The 15231-nt window shown below is 39.5% G+C and overlaps 1 protein-coding gene across 1 annotated transcript in view; it reads right to left on the bottom strand.

Moving 5' to 3' along the window:
* PACS2 (phosphofurin acidic cluster sorting protein 2) overlaps positions 1-15231 on the bottom strand; it is a 1734969-nt gene that overhangs the window by 856580 nt on the left and 863158 nt on the right. Inside the window, exon 14 of the mRNA XM_044073533.1 lies at positions 1602-1734. Within this exon, the coding sequence (XP_043929468.1) occupies positions 1602-1734 (133 nt within the window). The remainder of the gene's footprint in view (positions 1-1601; positions 1735-15231) is intronic.

Genomic DNA, 15231 nt, shown 5'->3' with positions numbered 1-15231 from the left:
TCAAATTTCAATTTTGTTGAAATGGCCTACTAACTGGACCAATAATCTTAGAAATGATTTACCTTTTGTTTGACTTTCATATTGGGATCACATGGTAATTTCCTACAAAATACGAGACTACTGAATTGCTCACTGACTTTAGCTTTAAAGCAGTATGTCCTACATCAACCACACTTCTCCCGCCCTTTTGATTGCTAATGTAACAACTAAAGAATCATCATGTCTTAATTTTAACAATGATCGTCTTTCATCATACAGTAAGTTAAGACAATATTTCTTAAAAATTTTAGGAGCTTGCGTGCGGAGGTTGGAAGTAACAGTTAAATAGCAGGGTACCTGCCTGACTTGATTAAATGAAGTTATATAAAGTTGAAAATTATCTCAGGAGTAATTGGGGAGCCCTCGCAACGTCTTTCACTCAGGCATTTAGGCATAACAAGATAATTGGTTCTTTAGACTGATCGCTATATAAAGCCAGCTGACACTCAATACATAGTAAAGCTATTCCAAACAAGACAGCAAATCTAAACTCAAATGGTTTTCTAAAGCCCAATATCATTGCATTAAGTGTACTGCCAAACTGCCATGCAAGGTTTTCTGTTTCAGGAAGCCATCTATGCATCATATACATATTTTCTCTCAAGTCAACAACTGTCTCTCTTATATTCTGACTAAATGTCTAAGCTGTGATGTACTGGTATATCTCTGATGCACTCAAGATGCTGAAATGGACTGACCATTTATGTTTTTTTTTTTATTAAACTTTCAGACCATTCCCATTTGGAGATTAAACTGTTTACTGCCTTATTTAACAATAATACACAACATTAATTCAGTAGAAATGTAAAAAGTTAATTTATTTTAACTGTGCAACAACAGCTCAATAACATTCAAGAAGCAACCAAACATGACCTTTATATACTTGTGGATTACATACTAATACAGTCTTCAATTTTAGCTGCAGTTATTGTAAAATATTTTGAAACATTATCTGTATTACTTTCATACCATAAGATCCCATTAATAAAACATCACAGTTATCTGCAGAAGTGCAACATGTACCTTTTACAGTTGCTGGGGCTGTTACTTTTTTCTGTACATTTTTTCTGTAACACCTTTAACTGTAATACTGACAGACTACAACAGCTGACCAGAAAGTTACTGATGCATCATGAAAGAGATCAAACAGTATTGCAACTTCAAGCATCTTTCAGGCCATGTTTGTTGCCTTCACTAACTTTTGTCTTCTGTTCCTGTCATTTTCAGTACCGTTCAGGGGAAACATTAAAAACTGCTAATTTTATGTTAAGTGGAATGTGCCATCAATTTGCCATAGTGTCTTATTATTTGAGTAGCAATATCACATAAGATGCATAATTTTTGAAACTTTGACTTGCCTGATCCCTGCCCAGTTTTTTTTATTAATGTACTTCCACGATACCATCACAGAGGCTGTTACAGGAACTACGACCACACCTCCCCAAAGAAATGATGTTGCGTAACAGGAGGATAACTACGCCATCAATGTTACCAAGCTATGGAAAAAGAATGTTTATGTAATGAGATAAAAGGAAAACACAATGAATCTTCTACGATTTTACCTGCAGAGGATGTCTGGTATCTGGAGACCGCTCATTGTCCAAACTATTTGCCCTTTCATTCTGAGGTCGGACTGGCTGCCGCTCTTTAAGTGAGGTACTTCTGCCCCGACGACCTGTATGTTTTCCTTCTGATCTGATAAATTTGAAATTTAAAAATAATTAGATACCTGTATTGATGGATTATAACCAGAACATTCTGACTCATCATTTCACTTAAAATGAATACGTGCAACTGATCTAAAGATGTACAAGGTTTAGAAAGGCTTCAATAAGGAAATTGCTGATTTAATGCTTTTAAAATATTTTATTTAAATAAAACTTTAAAAACGCTAAGACAGAAGAATACAGATGTGATGTAATACCTTACAAATTGGACTAACTTAGGTTTTACACAGGATTAACTTAGGTTTTATCGCTACTCTTTCAGAACAAATAAGTATGTAATACTTTATATTATCAGCTATTCATCTGTCTGTAGGTAAAAATAAACTGACTTAATACTTATCTCCTTTCAAACACTATTGCTCGAGGTTCAAATAAAACTAATTAAACCAGCTAGCATCGATCAGGTTCAGTTTGTATGAAAAACAGAATTTATTACAATATTAAGAATAAATTAGTAACTTAAAGAGTAGGCATTTAACAAAAGTGCTGCACAATATTAATAAGACAAAAAAGTCATTTAAATTACTGAGCTATACTTCACAATGATAAAGATTCAACACATTTGTAAGTCCAAAAACAAAGTTCTTTTTCCATCCAAAAGTTCCTTGTTAGCAGAGTCTCATTGTTTAAGGGTCTTTAGTCATTGATGAGTAGTAAAAACAGTCCTGAGATCTATTTCCATTATCTGGGGGAATGTAGAAAAAGGACGATGATTATTTGAAAAGCCATGGCAATATATTGCCTATTACAAAAGATATTATTTTGGTAACTGCAGATATTCAGTCTTTATACAATACAATAATACCACACAATGTTAGCACTGAATGGTTGGGAGCTGAACTCATGGAGGATGAAGCTTCATCAGTTAAGGATATTAGAACGATTACTGAACTGGACATTATTCTTCATAATAATTTCTTTGTTCAAATCAGTGATTTCAACAAAAATGTGGTGTAGCAAAGGTAGTAGTGGTTGTACTCGTCATGCTAATTATATTTTAACATGGTGGCAGACAAAGCTTGTATATTCTGATATTTTGTGTCAATATGTAAGATGTTGGTATTTTGGAGATGTGCTTTTTATATGGGGATAATATTGAAGGAGTAATGAAGGATTAGAAATTTTCTTTAGAACAGGTACATTTATTACTTAATTTTTAAAGTTGAAAATAGAAAGGTCCTAAGAAGAAACAATTTCTAGATGCTAAAATACATAAAGAGCATGCCAATGGAAGTATTTTGTTCACAAGAAGTTATATGAATACAGTTTGCAACAGTATGTCACATTATGACAGCATACATCTGAGAAGGGGTCTATATTATAAGACCAAACATTCGCAACCACAAACATCTAAACAGTGATACATAAAATAGCGAAGGACGTAATCATCAAAATCTGGAACGCCGAACACATTTCCAACAACAACAGCGCCATACAGGTAAGCAAAAACTACAAAAACAAACTTCATTAAACACACTTCTTAAGGGGGGCAAGCCCCCCTGCACCCCCCACCCCCCTACTTAAATATACCAACTCCGAGATCGCACTACAGTGGGGAAAAGGATACATTTCCTCTTCCCCACGATCACCCTGCTGGCCACGGAAATACGTTCAGCGTTCTGGATTTCAATGTTTACGTCCTTCGCTATTTTACAATTTCGGCGTTTGTGTATCGCTGTTTAGGTGTTTGCGATTGTGAATGTTCGGTCTTATAATATAGACCCCCGAGAAGCACAGAAGAAGAAGGTCTGCAGTCAAGCTAACAGAACATCTCTGACAAAAGATAGAATTATTATTAGACAAGAGATAAGAATAAAAAGTTTGCAGTAAGGGGCTACCCACAACAGGAGGAGGTAGGAACAATAAGGAAGGCAAAAGAAAAGAAAAAAGAAAAAGAATAGTGAAGAATAAAATGAAACAGAAGAATGGAAAATTGTAATGTCCATTACTTTTTCTATAGATTTTTATCAGATTAAAAACATAAGCAAGTTTGAATAAATAATACAGTTATGTAAGAACTTAGCATAACAGTAGATGTCCTACTGGTCACTGTTGTAGTATTCCTTACATATGTATCATCACTGCTGATGTCTGGCTAGGCTACCAAAGCTTCATATTCCCTAGATCATGTCTGACACATGACCTCAGCTCATAAGCATAGGGTATAAAGATGGATGTACAAGTGTGGATCCTCAGATCATCTCCAAGTCAGTGGCCTGAAGACTACTGAGAGAGGAGCCTGGTTAGCTAGGAGGGGGTGTAACTTGAATTGGTAAGAAAAATCCTCCTCACTCATGTAAGAGTGAAGGCTAGAGGAAAGGGGGACAGACAACTGAAGATGGAATTGAGTAAGAGAAGAGAGGATGGGGGTGTGTGAAGGAATACTGCAAAAGTGATAGGACATGTACTGTTATGGCAAGTTCTTACACAACTGTACTATGTCTTGAAATCACTGTTGCAATATTCATGACATATGGATGATTCTCAAAACTGAAGGGGAAGGAAGGGTGATTGGCTATTGAGAATAAAACTTGTCCAGTTGTCTGGATAGGCTTGACCTAGCAAAGGCTAACTTGGACCTGGGGAAATCATCAGGTTTTATGCTGTTTGGTAAACATACCTCTCAACCTCTAAGAAATCTGGACAAAGCCTAAAACAATGGGTACACAAAGGCCCAAAAATAGGGACATATTTTAAATATTGCTTTTATAAACTTACAAGAATAATAGGTTTTGTGTTAACATGCATTTTCTGAAGGATATACAGTCTGAAACTCAAATGTGCATCATTATTTAGGGACTTCAGTCCTCGGTTACTTGCCAGAAAACCACAATTTTTATAATGGCTAGATAAAAAATATAAGGAAAAAATCCAGACAGTTGAGAGCTATGTTGGTAAAGGTGTGTACAGAGGACTTAATAGCCATCTCCAAGGTAGACCTGGAGTCTGTTCCTTTATGAAAAGCTCCTGAGGAAGTGACTGCCCTAGTGGAATGTGCATTCAGGAAGAAAGGTAAGGTCTTACTACAGTGCAAGAAGCAAAAGAAAAAGCCTTTGAAATCAAGGCTGCAAAAGTTTGTTTGGAGATTGGCTGTCCTAGCTTAGGGGTCATATAGGAGGGTCTATATTATAAAATTGACTGCTTAGCTTGTCGAATACCCAAACGTCGACAGCTAAATAGCGAAGGTTTAAAAAATGCAAACGGCCACTTCCGCAAAATTTTTCATGGGGAAAAACTTTGCTTGGCCATCGGACACTAAAACAAACTTTTAAACCCTAATTAAGTGGGGGCTTCACCCCTCACACCCCCAACTAAATATACAAACTCAGATCGCTCTACATTGGGGAAAAGGGCAAATTCCCGATAAAGGCCAAGCAAATATTTTCCCTATAAAAACATTTGCGGATCTGGCCGTTCACAGTTTTAAGCTTTCGCTGTTTAGCTGTTGACATTTCACTGTTCGACAAGCTAAACTTTCACTGTAATAATATAGACCCAAACAGCTTGTCAGTCTTTCTGAAGGATTTAGTTTTGCCCAGATAAAATCTCGAGTTTCCTGTAAATGTCTAGAGAATGAAAGATTCTTTTCCCTCCTGTTTTTGGGATTGGGAAAGAAAGAATAGTTGTGTTAAATCTTACCATAACCATAGATGTCCTTTGCATCTATATTTTGCAGTATCCATAACATGAGGGAGTCCGCCGTCGGCTGACATGAACATCTGGCCAGTATACAAAAGTCTAAAGCTACTGTAGGGTATATGTGCAATGTTGCACATTGAGCAACAACATACCACTATGCCAAATTAGCTAGTTAATGTCGGGTATAAAGCAGATGTTAGTACATACCAACCCTCAGAACTGAATGCCCCAGGAAGAACACCAGCCTAAGATAAGTGAGGAAACACACAACCAGTAATCAGGCAAACATTGGGAGATGGCGGGGGGGGGGGATACTGCAACATATAGAAGGAGAAGGGCATCTATGGTTTTGGTAAGATTTTACACAACTATTCTATGTCCTTCTATTCATATGTTGCAGTATTCATAACATGAGGGAGAACACCAAAGCTCATGCAGGAGAAGGACTGGGCAGCGGGACAGTAGTGCTCTCTACAAATCCCTGCAGAATAGTCCTTGCAAAATGAGCTCTAGACCTGGAAATGCCGGCCAACTTGTAGTGTTTTAAGAAAGTGTGTACAGAGGGACCAGGTAGCTGCTTCTAATATACAGGAATTGTTCAGACCTTTGAAGAAAGCACCACAAGAGGACACAGCTCTAATTGAATAAGCCTTTACTAGGGATGCAAGAGATTTCCCCAAGAGACACACAGCAAAAGGAAATGGTTTTAGAAATCCGAGAGGAAATAGTCTGCTTGGAAACAGGCCTGCCCAGGGCCCTAGGATGATAAGAAATGAAAAGGTGATCAGATTTCCTAATAGGCTTGGTTTTGTCTAAATGAAATCTGAGTTGTCTATGCACATCCAAGGTGTTTAAAATCCTCTCACTAAAGAATTGTGACAATGGGAAAAAGGTGGGCAGATTAATAGACTGATTAAGTGACAACTCATTCATCACCTTGGGCATAAAGGAGGTTGGTGCGTAAGGAAACCCTATCCCTGTGGAAGACAATAAAGGAGCAAGAGGACATAAGTGCCTGAAGTTCTGAGACCCTTCTGGCTGAGGTGATGGTCACAAGAAGAACTGTTTTCCAGGTGCAGTGCTGGAGAGAGGAACTTGCTGGTTCAAAAGGGGCCAAGGTAAGTTTTGCTAGAACAAAATTTAGACCCCAAGGAGGAGTAAGTGGTTTACTTAGTGGTCTGATATGAAAGACACCCTTCAGGAAAAGTTTAACTTCCAACCTTGAAGCCAAGGGAGGAATCATAGGCAGACAGGCAGAGATTGTTGAAAGATGAGTTTTTATTGAAGATAATGACAATCCACTCTTCAATAATTCACACAGGTAAGACACAACCACTGGAACATTCACCATCAGTGGTTGTAGGTCCTTAGAAGGACAACAGATGGAAAACCTTTTCCATTTGGAAATGGAGAATTTCCTAGTATTGGGTTTTCTGGCCTCCTGTAGAACTTGCAGCATGCCTTCAGAGAGGTGTCTGAAAGGGATCAAAAGCCTTTCACCCAGATAGTCAGCTGCACTGTTGACATCTGTGTATGTATTAGAGATACCTTGTCCTGTGTGAGTAGGTCCACTCGGTGAGGTAACTTGTGATGACTGCCCTTGGCTAAATGCATTAGAAGGGAGAACCAATGCTGTCTTGTCCAAAAGGGAGTCACTGACATTTTTCATTGTTCCTATTGGAGAAGCGGAAAGAGGGGGAATGCAGAGAGAAACATCCCCTTCCAAGAGAAAGGGCATCCACCTTACATGCCAGAAGACTGGGAAGTCTTACACAAAATTTTGGAAGATGTCTGTTCATAGGGGAGAGAAAGAGATCTACCCGAGGTGTACCCCACTGGTGGACAATACCCTGAAACATATCCATGCATAACATCCATTCCTGGGATTGAGTCATGGACCTGCTCAACTTGTCTGTCACAACATTTTGAGTGGAAGGAATGCAGAGTATTTGGAGGGTGGGTTGACTGAGAAGCTTGGACAGGCCAGTCTGCACAAGAAATAAGACTTGGTCCTGCCTTGCTTGTTGACATACCAAAGGACTGTAGTGTTGTCTGTGAACCACTTTAGGGCACTTGGAAGTAGTAGTTAGAAAATTTGCAAGCAAAAATAAGAGCTCTCATCTCTTTTATGTGTGTGTGTTCCCTCCTTTGAGAGACCACGCATCTTGAACCTTGCAGGATGCCAGGGATGCTCCCTATCCAAAGTCTGAGGCATCTGTGAATAGCTCCTGAGTAGGAAGGGGTGGCTGTAGGGGTAGGTCTGGATTCAAGGTAACCTGCTGAATCCAACAACGAAATATACACCAGGATCTTTATTAAATAAAGCTTTCGGGTCTACACCCTTCATCAGTATAACTTAACATATAAAAAATCACCATTTAAATAGGAGAACATAAAGTCACATGCTTCAACCCAACCCACCTAACAATAAAAATTTAAAGCTACAATGAATCAATAAATATATGCAAATTAGCACATAAAAAAATCACATCTATAAAACATATACATTTTTATAAATAAACAATTTTATACTGTTTCATATGAAATCACATGCACCATACTTAAAAATTAATAATTAATAATTAAAACTTAAACTTATAAAACTTCTCTCTGTCTTTTAGCCAGAACAGGCTTTAGACTAACTGAATTATTTAGGCCTGGGGCTACATCAGCTTGAAGTCTAATAATCCATTCTAGTTCTTTCAATTCCAATAAATTATTAATGTCACCCTTCCTCAGACCTACCTCTACATTACAAAGAACCCTAAATCTAAAAGTATGTCCCACACCTTCATCCAATATATGCTTACTTAAGGCATTGGTGGGCAACTTCCTCTTGATTTCAGACCTGTGTTCCACCATTCTCTCCCTCAATTTTCTTATAGTTTTGCCTACATAGAATGAGGTGCAACACACACAGGTAGCCAAATATACTACTCTCTCCTCATTACAAGCAGTAATTGTTCTCATGGTAAATGTCTCATTAGTTATAGGATGTGTAAATGTAGCATCACCTGTATAAATGTCATTGCAACAAGTACAATTATAGCATTTCACTGTTTTAGCCACCCTTCTGTCATCTCCATTTTTATTCTGAAAATCCTCGTAGCACAATTTCTGCTAGAACAGCTCCTAAAGGCGAACCTAGGTTTATCACCTACTATAGACCTAATCTCAGGCATAGCCATTAAAATTGCCCAATTCTTCTCAATTATGCTACAAACACTATGAGAATTTAGGTTATAAGTTGTCAAGTACCTAACAGCAATATTATTACCCAACATCACCTGTCTAGTAGCATTATTCTCACTACAGCCTCGTAATATAGGTTTATACCTGGACTCTCTTTCAATAATTACATCTTTAATTACTTTATTTATAAATTCCTTCGAATAACCACTCTTCTCAAACTCCATTGCCATAGCATTTACCTGCTCTTGAAACACTTCATCCTTTGTATTTAATCTACTCAGCCTAATAAACTGTGCTTTCAACGTTCCTTTGAAAATATGAGGGGCATGCATGCTGTTTTTATTAACATACCTAAGGGCATCAACATCTTTTCTAAACACCTTGGATTCCAAAATATTAGATTCCTTAAAAATTGTTACATCCAAAAAATTCATAACACTATCTGAAGTTTCCATCTTGAAACTCAGGAAACTAGTTGAATCATTCAAGTACTGCAAATACAGATCCAAATCCAGCAAAGTACCCTTCCATAACATAAAGCAATCATCTACAAATCTCTTATAGAATGACACATATTTGTTGAACTCAATACTCTTATCTAAAATAACCCTTTTCTCCCATTCATAAAGTACAAGGTTGGCATAGGTGTTGGCAACAGGCATACCCATTGCTATACCTGTTAATTGAAGGAAAGGTTCACCATCAAAAATAAACACATTATGTAATAAAACAACTTCTAAAAGAGAACAGTCTCAATGTCTCTTCCATTCATTTTAACCTCTTGACACAAAAAGTCACGTATGGCATTAACACCATATTCATTAGGTATTACTGTGAAAAGTGAAGCAATATCCAGGGTAACCAAAATGCAGTTATCCATATTATTAATACACTGCCATTCATATAAGCTATTCAAAAAATCATTTGTATCTTTAAGCACAGTTGTACATACTTTCAAATACTTCCCCAAGACGCCCTGCAGGTATTTCGAAACAGGTTCAGTGACCCAACCTCCACCAGAAACAATAGGCCTTGGGGGGGGGGTCACTAATACTTTTATGTATCTTGGGTATACCATATATTTGGGGAATTCTTGGGCAAGGAACAGTTAGATAATTAAATAGATCTATACTTATATCATCATTTATTTGAAGGTCATAAATGACCATATTCACTTCACTAATTAATCTTTGCACTTCAACAAAAGAAATCTTTTTAAAAGTGGTGACATTATATAAAAGATCTTTAAACCTCATAAAATAATCATCTCTATCCATCACCACCACTGCTCCCGCTTTATCAGCTTGCTTAATTATTATACTAGTACACATTTGCAACTGTCTTAAGGCCATAAATTCAGAACGTGATATATTATAAACATTCTTACGCACTAAATTGCTCTTATATTACTTCCGTAGTTCACATTCAACAATATTTGAAAATGCATTCAAAATGGGACATAATACTGGCATAAATGTACTCGATCTTTTAAATAAAGATGTATTCAGCATATTATCTTTAAAAATCATTTTGAGACTTATATTGCGTACAAAAATTTTTAAATCAATAATTGCCTTAACTATATCATCCCTAGCATTAGGGATGAATTTCAACCCCTTCGCGAGCAAAGAGAGCTGGGGTTCTGTTAAAACTAGTTTTGAAATATTAACAGTACTTTTATTAAGTCCATTGCTCGAATAGCTGAATCCACCAGTTCAGTTCCTTTTTCAAGCAGGGAAGAAGGGGAATAAACTCCAATGAGTGAGCATGTTGCATCCATACTGACCTGAGGTACCACTGGAATTTCTTCATGTGCAAGCTTGGCTAGAGGCAGCATGGGGACAGTCGATGCAATAAATCCCAAAAGGCATAGAAACTCCCTGGCAGTCACGAACTGAAGAGGTATGACAGCTTGGAAAGTAAGCAGTGAGAGACAGAACCTTCTGGGGGAGGTAAGGAAGGCAACATCCTGCCTATTTGTATTCTGCATCCTAGAAAACATGGTCTTGTGAAGGAACAAGGGCAGATTTTTGATAGTTGATGGTGAAACATAGACTTTCCACCAGAGACACTGTGAAGACCACAATAGTGTATGGAGACTTAGCTTGGAGAAGATGATCATCCAGATACAGGAAAATCTGAATACCCCTTAGTCTGCAATAAGCTATGACAAGAGCTAAGCATTTTGTGAAGACCCTTGTAGCTCTAGACAGCCCAAAGGCAAGGCAGAGAATTGAAAATGTGAGGAAACAATAGCAAAGCGAAGATATTTCCTGAAGAGAGGATGAATAGGGATGTGGAGGTAAGCATTCTTGATGTCCAGAGACATCATGTAGGCCTATGGAAGGATGAGGGGAAGTATGCTGCTCAAGGGCATTTATATCACATTATCAAAAGATGAAAATAGCGAACGCTATTTCATCAGCCCCAAAACATCTAAACATGAACATATCGAACATTTAGAACAGCGAACTTTTTCCTATGGAAAAAATTTGCTACTCCGAAACACACACACACAACACAAGCACATCAAACAAACAGCAACCACACACATACACTTAAATTCCTACACCTAACGCTACACTAAACTAAACATACACTACTATCTACCCACTTACCTTAACCCAAACCCTAACCCTAAGATCCGTCACTATCGCACACTCATCTAACCCTCGTCCTAACCCTAACTCACTTAAACCGCCCCAACCCTAAATTCTGTCACTATCGCACACATGCCTAACCCGCACCCTAACCCTAACTCACTTAACCTGCCCCTAACCCTAACGTACAAACAATCGCACACTTACCTGAACCCAACCTGTAACTTTCCACCACAACGCTAAGAATAGCGAAGCCACAGAAATGGCCAACCAAATTCTTTCCCGAGGAAAGAATTTGCTGTTCTGCAGCTTCGCTATTCTTAGCGTTCGCAGAATAGTGTTCGATATGAGAACATTCGAAGTTTTAATACTTCGATGTTCTGATATAGACCCGCTCAAGGATAGCATGTGAAAGGTGAGAACCTTCAGGAAGGTGTTTAGGTCAGACAAGTCTAAGATGGGCATCCAAGGGCCATCCTTCCTGGGAACCAGGAACATCCTTGAGTAGAAACCTTTCCCTGTTTGAGAAGGTGGAACCTCCTGAATGGTACCCTGAGAAAGAAAGCTAACAATGACTTGAGGAAAGAAACCCAGCTGTTCTCTTGGGAGTTGTGGAATACCCCTGAAGGAAGATGGAGTCTTCCATACCATGAAGTATCCTTGGATTATAACTGAGAGTACCCAAGAGTCCTGGATGATCCATTTCCAAGCAGGCAGAGACAGAGAAAGATTTAAGGAAAGAGAGGTCTGGCTGCAAAGAGGTTGGTAGTCATAGACAACCTGGCTTTCTCAGAAAGGGCTGTTTTTGAACAGCAGGAGTAGATAAGGACTTGGCTGAGTATTGCTTCCTAGTATCTCTCTTACCTTTTGAAGGAGTTCTGGAAGCTTTCCTTACAACAAGTGTTTTACAGGGATATTTCCTCTGAAATCTGGCAACTGGAGACACAGAAATGTGTTTTAGAACTTGTAGTGCTTTGCCCTTTTCTTGTTTGGACCTAAAAAACTCTGCAGGAGAAGAACCAAACTAGGTCTTGTTGTCAAGGGTTGCAGCCATAGTTTTAGCCTTTACGTCATCTGTAAGGGCTGTAGTCTGAGCCAGGAGTACCTCCTGAGGGCAGACCCAGAAGCAGCAGCTCTGGCAGATGCCTCCACTGCATCATAGCTACACTTAATTGAATGACGTGAGACTTGAGCAGAAGAGTTCAGAATGGAGGATAACTGAGCCTTTGTAGAGAAGTCTGGAAGCTCTGAGATTAGCTTAGTGGCATCAGAGAGAAGGGCTAAAGGATATTTTGCCATATGGGTCTGGTAATGTATGGCTCTACATGCCAAAGTTGCCTATGTATAACTTTCTTCCACAACCTCTCCATATCTGAGGGGAAAAGGGAAGTGGAAGGAAACATCTTAGAGGCCTTACCAGCCAACACAGAAATTGTTGCTGGGCATGCAGAGGGGCATTTAAACTGGAATCTAGACTCCTCTGGAACTTTGTAAAACCTGTCTGGCATTTCAGGGGCAGGAGGCTGGGAATCAGGCCACTTAGAGGCTGCTGAAAAGGCATCTAAAAAGGCTGGCAGCACAGGGTGAACTGCAAATGAAGATGGGGAATCCACTGGTAGAATATCATATTATCTTTTTTGAATTTCTGACACCTGAAAGCAATCTCATTTTAACAATAGTTTCCCCAAAGTTAATATCCTCCTCTGGAGAATCTGTGCCATTTTATTCTTCTTCAGGGGAAGCATATCCTAAAGGAGATGAAATTTGGGCAGACTATGCCAACGATTCATCCTCAGATGAGTCATCTTCGTCAGATGAATCCTCTAATCTAATTCTCTTTTATGGAGAAACTGAAGAAAAGGAGGGAGAAGGGAGAGAGAGACCCTAGTTGATTATCTCTGGGCCACAAAGCAATTAAAGAGTCCTTGTGAGAAGGTTTGGCAATCTGCAGCTTGTTCTTGGGCAACAGGAGAGACATATTTAGTTTTCTGTGGTGGAAGGATGAGAGACCCAATGTTGGCCTGCACTCTATAATACTGCTCAGGACAGCTTTGTGAAAAATTATTTGGGGAATGCCACACGGGCCTTCAGTAAGAATGAGCCTGGGTTCCCCCCTACATCCATAGCGATCATCTGCGTATCCCCTGAGGACATGCTAGTAGGATCCTTCACAGCTCCACACCGGTACCAGTCAAAAAATCGGCTACCGAGTCCGAAACAGTCTCTGGGTCAACATTAGCTTTGGGAGAGACTTCCAGAATTGGAGGAACAGCATGCAAGTCAGGCCTAGATTTCTTGGCCTTCTTAATAACTGGTTCAACTGAAGGGCCTGACATACCTTCCATGGTATTGCGTGCTAAGCGCTTAACGTGCAGGTACTCTAAATACAGATTGAGGGAAGCTAGATGACTGCGAGGGGTCTTGGGGACAAAGGCCTTGCAAACTGAGCAGGATGTATGGCTGTGGTTAGGGCCTAGGCAAAAAAAGACACTGATCGTGTGAATCTTTAAGTGGAATCTGCCTTCCACACTGACACTTGCCCTTCCTAGCTGACATGTAGCCTCAACCACAACAGTAGCACACAAAACAATAAGGAAAAAAAAAACAAAAACAACAGGGAACTTATCTGGATTGGAATCCGCCACTTTGTTCATGAACAAATGACCGGAGAAGACATTCTGACTGGTGGCAGAAAAGTTCTGAGGCTTGGTACATGCCAATGTCCGCTTTATACCCGATGTCACTTTACAAAAGATGTTGGGCTAGTTCTATGTGCATGCATGCACCCAACAGTAACTTTTGTATACGGGCCGGACATTCAAGTCAGCCAGCGGTGGACTCCCTCATGTTATGAATACTGCAACATATGAATAGGAGGACATGGTGTGAAGATGAATGACCTGATTGAGGGACAGCTCATTAACTACTTTAAGCATAAAAATGGGTTAGGCCCGAGTGTCACCCTGTGCCTATATTTAAGATAAGAAAAAGGGGAATGGCCATGACAGCTTGCAGCTCAGGAAACCCTCATAGCAGAGGTGAGGGCCAAAAGGAGGATGGTTTTCAAAGTTCAGAATTTTAAAGAAGCTGTTTCAAAAGGAGATATTGCAAACTTTTGTACTACAAAATTAAGATCCCAAAGGGGAAAGATGTTTTTCCTAGGTGGATAAGGTTGCAGAACTCTCCTTTGAAAAAGCTTGACCTATGACCTAGTCATAAGTGGTGGTTTTAGACGGGCTCCGGCATTGATAGCAGACAAATGAGCTATTATGGATGAGTAAGCTAAGCCTGAACAAAGAAGCTTTTAGAGTTACTGCAGTACTATAAGGACATGTCTTAAGAGCGGATCTTGACTATTTTTGCAGCACCAAAAGGAAAACCTTTGCCACTTAGCCATGCAAGATTTTCTGGTAATAGGGCTCCTAGCCCATTGTAGGACTTGTACCACCTCTTCAGAGAAGAGATGTCTGAGGTATTACAATACTATCATCCATAGGGTTAGGCTGAGGGAATGGGAGGTTCGGGTGAAGCAGCAATCCATTTTGCTGAGTAATCCGGATGGGTTGTAGAGGAATCCTACTGTTATTTCTTTTTGCAAGGTGAAATAGCAGGGGGAACCAATGTTGCCTCACTCAAGATGGAGCCAGTAACAGAAGCTTGTTTGTCTTCTTTTGTGCCTTGAGAAGAATTTTTAGAAGAAGAGGGAGAGGAGGAGGAAAGTCATAAAGGAACCTCCTTGCCCACTGGAAAGAGAATATATCTGTCCTCCAGGCTGTGGAAGAAAGGCAGAGCTGATGGTTACTTAGGGAAGCAAAGAGGTCTTTCTGAGAAGTGCCACACTGAAGTGTGATGCTGTGGAAGACATCTCTGTTCAAGGTCCACCTGTGGGGTTCCTCCAGGGAGCGACTAAAGCAGTCTGCTAGCACACTGTCCTGACAGGGAATGTACATGGCTGTCAGCATGATGTTCATTTCTGTTGTCAAATTCCATGCCTCTTGTGCTAACCTACAAAGTTGGTGCCTCCCTGTTTATGT

The sequence above is a fragment of the Protopterus annectens genome, chromosome 6.part0 (assembly GCF_019279795.1).
Source record: "Protopterus annectens isolate FY-2018-M chromosome 6.part0, PAN1.0, whole genome shotgun sequence".
Classification (NCBI taxonomy): domain Eukaryota; kingdom Metazoa; phylum Chordata; order Ceratodontiformes; family Protopteridae; genus Protopterus; species Protopterus annectens.
The sequence above is the reverse complement of the archived record's forward strand: the minus strand, read 5'-3'. Positions and strand labels throughout refer to the sequence as shown.